The 5,903-nt window shown below is 36.2% G+C and overlaps 1 protein-coding gene and 1 long non-coding RNA gene across 2 annotated transcripts in view; both read left to right on the top strand.

The window, feature by feature from the left end:
• Positions 1-4,204, top strand: part of LOC107723557 (riboflavin kinase-like) — a 7,538-nt gene extending 3,334 nt beyond the window's left edge. The window contains exons 2-4 of the mRNA XM_016532285.1: positions 2,611-2,762; positions 2,918-3,020; positions 3,151-4,204. Of these exons, the coding sequence (XP_016387771.1) occupies positions 2,611-2,762; positions 2,918-3,020; positions 3,151-3,299 (404 nt within the window). The 3' untranslated portion in view covers positions 3,300-4,204. The remainder of the gene's footprint in view (positions 1-2,610; positions 2,763-2,917; positions 3,021-3,150) is intronic.
• A 285-nt stretch (positions 4,205-4,489) lies between these two features.
• Positions 4,490-4,953, top strand: LOC107723640 (uncharacterized). The gene is made up of 2 exons (XR_001637946.1): positions 4,490-4,604; positions 4,660-4,953. It is a non-coding gene; the product is annotated as an uncharacterized LOC107723640 (long non-coding RNA).
• Positions 4,954-5,903: the final 950 nt, after the last annotated feature.

Below are 5,903 nucleotides of genomic sequence, written 5' to 3'. Positions count from 1 at the left end.
GCAGCGCGAGGCGCACGTGAACTGATCATCTCCTCCACATTAATAGCAGTTTCAGCACAAAATAAACATGAATAAACATCCGAAGGGAAGTAAGAAAGAGTACAACTTTACAATCAGTATCACATAGGGCTGGACGATATGGCCTAAATTGATATCACGATATATTTCTTAATTTCGGTCGATACGATATATTTCCGATATCGATATGAACACTATTTATCTGAAATAGAAATCTTTTGTAACATTATAAATGCCTTTATCATCACTTTTGATCAATTTTAAGCATCCTTGCTAAATAAAAGTATTAATTTCTATCATTTCTTTCCCAAAAAAATAATAAAAATTATACTGAATGGAATAGTGTATAATGTTACAAAAGCTTTTTATTTCAGATAAATGCTGATCTTTGGATCTTTCTATTCATCAAAGAATCCTGAAAAAAAAATTTTACTCAACTGTTTTAAATATTGATAATCAGCAAATCAGCATATTAGAATGATTTCTGAAGGATCATGTGACACTGAAGACTGGAGTAATGATGCTGAAAATTTACCTATGTATGATCACAGGAATAAATTACATTTTAAAATCTATTCAAATATAAAGCAATTTTAAATAGTAAAAATATTTTAACATTTTACTGTTTTTGCTGTACTTTGGATCAAATAAATGCAGCCTTGGTGAGCAGAAGAGAATTCTTAAAAAAAAAAAAAACCTTTAAAAATCTTACTGTTCAAAAACTTTTGACTGGTAGTGTAGGCTGATTATTCTTATAGATTGAAACAAATGTGCTTCAGTCAGAAAAAAGGGTATGAAAAGTGCTCCGAGTCGCTGCAGAAAACAAAAAAATTGAACAACAACAAAAACTGGAAATGTTGCTGGAGACGGGCTTATTTAAAATGAAAACTCATTCTCTGGCAGCAGGAGGCGCTTTTAGAGTGATAAAACTAGCGGTTTCTCCAGTAATGGCTGTAATCAATGACGAGTAATGAATGCTTCTTTATCAGATAAAATGAAAACGCCTTCGAAACTTTTCTGAAGACAGTCCATTCCCTTCAGAGATACATTCATATAAAACACCCGCGCCGTGTTATGATTTTGAAACGTGCAGTGCTCATGTTTATTCAACGAAGTCAAACGGCACAAATAAATCAATGTATGGGAAACTGGTAATGTATATCGAAATATCGGAAATGTGTTAAAAAATCATATCACCGTTATTGAAAAAAATTATATCATGATACATATTGATATTGAATTATTGTCCAGCCCTAGGTGAACTAATCATTAAACTTGTATTAAAAACAGGCTGTTAATTATTTGACTTTCTTTACACTCAATAGGAGATCAATTCATGTTGATGTCATTCGAGAAACGTGTAATAAAGAGTTTGCTTGAAATTAAACGTATTCAGTTTAATATCAGTTGTAAACATCACACCAGTAAGTTTACTCTTGTAATGAATGTTACCGTTCAGCAAAAGCAATGGCCATATTATTATATAACTTCACTTACAGGTTATAGGTCTTACAACACGCTTCTGTAAAATGTTTGATTGTGATTGGCCAGACACGACCGTGAGCGCAACAGTGCCCGCCCATCTGTCAGCGGCCTTGGTTCCCTATTCATTTTTCCCATAGGGATTTTATAGAAGTCTTAAAGAGTTAGAAGTAATGAACCAAACTAACGAGCTAAGAGGTGAATCACAAAATTACAATCTTTGGTTTGAAGCAAAAAGTACTTGAAAATCGGACAAAATGACAAGACTGTACTTAACAGCTTTAACGAGGGAAAGAACTACAATCCCATGAAGCGTTGTGAATGACAACCCATTTAAAATCGATGGAGAAATATGAAAAGAGAAAGAGAAACAATATATTGTAGGTTTATTGCAGTATAAGTAATATAAGTAATTTAAGTAGTTTGAGAGCGCAGGGAAACTGACTGCACTCACAGTGCTTAAAGGGAGTTTTGGCAATTTGCTTGACCTTATTCTCTGATTGGTGGATTTCTCTTCAGAATCATGAGCAATGTAGTTTTTTCACCAGAAATACAGCTGTTAAACAACCGTTTTAAAAAAAATAAGTTGAAATAATGCAGTCTGATGGCTTCTAGAAAAGCACATACCATTGATTAACCTCATGGTAGCTCACACTATGTCTGTGTCCATGGCAACACTACTTTTGTGTTTCCTGTATCATGTTTTATATTGACGCTAGTGATGCCTGAATGGTTCTGCTGATACTGGCATTCGTTACCATTTTTAGAAATTCTAATTTTGTAGATTACATAGAGACAGTAACAGTATCGTTTTCAAGAACTTGCACTTTAAAACCCGTTTTCAAAATGCCTAAAGTTTTCTGTTTGTAGTTGAAAACAGTGTTGTGTAAATGCCCCCTCATAATCTGGAAAATACGGTAAAATCATGACTTCATGTGCATGTATTTTTATCTGTCAGGTAGCAAAGTATTCTCTGATAATAAATGGCTGTAAATTATCCCTTACTTGTCAAGTTTGTCATGTCTCAAAATATAAACACTGATTAAAGAAAATATGAAGCCAGTATTTATTCTTACTAGAGCTAATGTTTTCTTTCCATTCCCATCCCAGCGAACTTCCCAGAGTCGGTTGTAGACAATCTCCCTGCTGACATTAGCACTGGAATCTACTACGGGTGGGCATGCGTGGATAACGGAGACATTCACAAGATGGTGATGAGCATCGGCTGGAACCCTTACTACAAAAACACAAAGAAGTCCATGGTATGTCCATGTCATCCTTTCTAGTGTGCAGACATCTACAAGCTATAGACCCGTTGATATCTTTGCATTCATTAAATGGTATTATGTAATAGCAGTATAGATTAATAGTACATCTCTTATGTCAGATATCATGTATTTATCTCTCTGTGTAACAGGAAACACATGTGATCCACAAGTTTAAGGAAGATTTCTACGGTCAAATGTTGAGTGTGGCCATGGTCGGCTACATTCGTCCTGAGAGAGGATTCGAATCACTTGGTAAGACTCTGAGCTGCTCTCTTGAACTCACTCCCACATCACATGATCTCACTGATGCCACAACACCCCGTTCACCCACCCAAACACACTCATTCTGTTACAGTAACTCACGGTTGTGTCTTCTTCCCAGACGAGTTGATAGCAGCGATTCATAGTGACACTGAAGAGGCGAAGATAAAGCTGGACCTGTCTGAGCACTTGAAACTAAAAGAGCATAATTTCTTCAAGACGTCGGTATCGACGACAGCCAATCAGATTTTGAACGGTCATCGACTGTAACATTCACTTTCACCATCGCCTCTATTTAAAAGCCTGTTTATCACATATGCAGTTTGTTTTTTATGTACAAAATATTTCTGTCCCCATGTGGTGCTTTGCTCAAGTGCAGGCACTATGTGCATTTATGTTCATATGGTATCATCACGTAGCTCTTTTGTTTCTGTATTTATAGCAAAAAGGAGGATTCCGGTTGCTTACTGGTGAATGATCACTGCAGTTCACAGGGTAAACATCACAGAGCCCTTCCCAGAATTCCATGATTACCACAAATGATATTATGTGGAAGTCAAGGAGTGTCAAAATCTCTTCTTTCTGGTGAAATTTCTCTTTAGATGGATAGTTCTTCCGCCACCTTCACTTTAGTTTATTTTTGGTTTAAGGAGGACTCTCTTTACTTGAATAAAACACTTTAACAATTGTCAAAATTGGTGTTCCTCCTCTTTGAGATAAAATGAATGCTTTTTATGGTTCTCAGAGAACCGGGCCCAGAGGGGGAAGTCCAAGGTTGAGAAAGAGAGTTAAAGCACAGGTTGTTGTAATATGATTACAAAACTGGGCAGATGGAGAACAAACAGTGACTGAAGACAAAATTAATTAACCTAAATGGTCTTTTAAATATTTAAGTGTGTATAGAAGATCTGTATAGCAAACACTTGCTATTATTTACATAGGGTTTACTAAACATTAACCTAAAATAACATGTCTTTTTCTTTTACTCTGGTTATACATATAGTAGTGTTTTACATTTGAAAAGACACTCAAGAGTCAGGTTATATCGTAGGTTTACAAATTATTTACCTGTTTCTCCATGTTATGTTCCTGTTGAATTGGTGCTTGAAACATGTAACGTTACTGCAGCAATCCTCTGTTCCGGTGCGGTCACGTTAGCGGAATTTCACGGGCAACATTTTTTTTATTTATTATCAGTAGTGTAGCGATGTATTAAGCTCACACAGAAAACGGTTTCAAACCAAATTTTCGCCACTTTCTTTTGCTCAAAGCGGCGAATCCTGTTGGAAAATCTGTGCGCGGGAAATGGTTCGCTCTCACGCGAAACTCCCGATCAGGTGGACTTGGATTTCGCCCGCGAAAACTCGCTGAAGAGCGGTAAATGTGACCGCAATGCTGTTATCTTCACAATCTGTAAATGTTCAGACACTCACTTCTAGACTGGGTCTTTATAGAATTTCACGGGCAACATTTTTTTTATTTATTATCAGTAGTGTAGCGATGTATTAAGCTCACACAGAAAACGGTTTCAAACCAAATTTTCGCCACTTTCTTTTGCTCAAAGCGGCGAATCCTGTTGGAAAATCTGTGCGCGGGAAATGGTTCGCTCTCACGCGAAACTCCCGATCAGGTGGACTTGGATTTCGCCCGCGAAAACTCGCTGAAGAGCGGTAAATGTGACCGCAATGCTGTTATCTTCACAATCTGTAAATGTTCACACTCACTCATCTAGACTGGGTCTTTATATGTTGAACCGCTACTTTTGTATATGTTTGGTATATGTTTTTTTTTTCTGTTTTCTTTTCTTTATAGTTCAGGGCAGTGCCTTTAATAAGTGAAATCTAGCCTATTAATATACAGTGCACAACCAAGCATTCCTTCAATGTTGACACCTGCTTGTAAGCATTAAACAAAAATGCCTTGTGGAGTTTTACTGCAGTTTTTTTGTGAAAACGTCTGTAATGCTTTCATGATGTCATAATAAACCGGAAATAAATCATATCTAGTTCAGAATCAGTGGTAATAAACGCTCTGTTCATTATAAACAATCTTGTGAGCCATTGGTCATATAGTAGCTTTACTTTAACAATCATATTCTTTTGATTAGAACTATTAAAAATATTAAATTAATATTAAAAACAGAACCCATCTGAACAGAGTTTTGTTTCAAACCTGTACGAGTTTATTCTGTGGAACATAAAAGAAGATTTGGAAGAATGTTGGTTACTTAAGAGTTTCAGTTCCCATTAAAGAATTATATGAAAGTCAATGGAACCTGAAACTGTTTGGTCCCTATCATTCTTCAAAATATCTTAATTCATGTTTTACATAAGTCACAGGTTTTATTAACAAAATTAATCAAATTTAAACTAAAGTGAAAATAAAACCTGAAGATATAAAAATAAACACTGATTCACAATATAAAAAACCTATAATAGTATTAGGTTATATTGTTTTTTTAAATGAATATATGTTAACCTGACTGAAAAGTGGAAAAGCTTTGTTTTCTTTCCTATGTCCATGAGGTGAAGTCCCAGTATCTTAACTTTAAAGGGGTCATATGATGCGATTTAAATTTTTCCTTTCTCTTTGGAGTGTTACAAGCTCTTGGTGCATAAAGAAGATCTGTAAAGTTGCAAAGACTAAAGTCTCAAATCCAAAGAAATACATCAACTTTGCGCTGTGGATCGCCGGAACAGCTTTCACCGTGGACGAAGCGGAGTCCAGCCCGGGGTCGTCACATGTGGTTGCCTCAAGCCCGCCGGCCGCGCCGTTCTCAAGCATTCTCGTTTATGGAGGACTGTTTCCTGATCCTGGGAGAGTAGACTACAATCCCGGCTGTTCTGACTCACAGACTGTAAGTACGTTTTCATT

The sequence above is a fragment of the Sinocyclocheilus rhinocerous genome, unplaced genomic scaffold, assembly GCF_001515625.1.
Source record: "Sinocyclocheilus rhinocerous isolate Xijiao unplaced genomic scaffold, SAMN03320098_v1.1 scaffold311, whole genome shotgun sequence".
Lineage (NCBI taxonomy): Eukaryota > Metazoa > Chordata > Actinopteri > Cypriniformes > Cyprinidae > Sinocyclocheilus > Sinocyclocheilus rhinocerous.
This window is presented reverse-complemented; position numbering and strand designations above follow the sequence as displayed.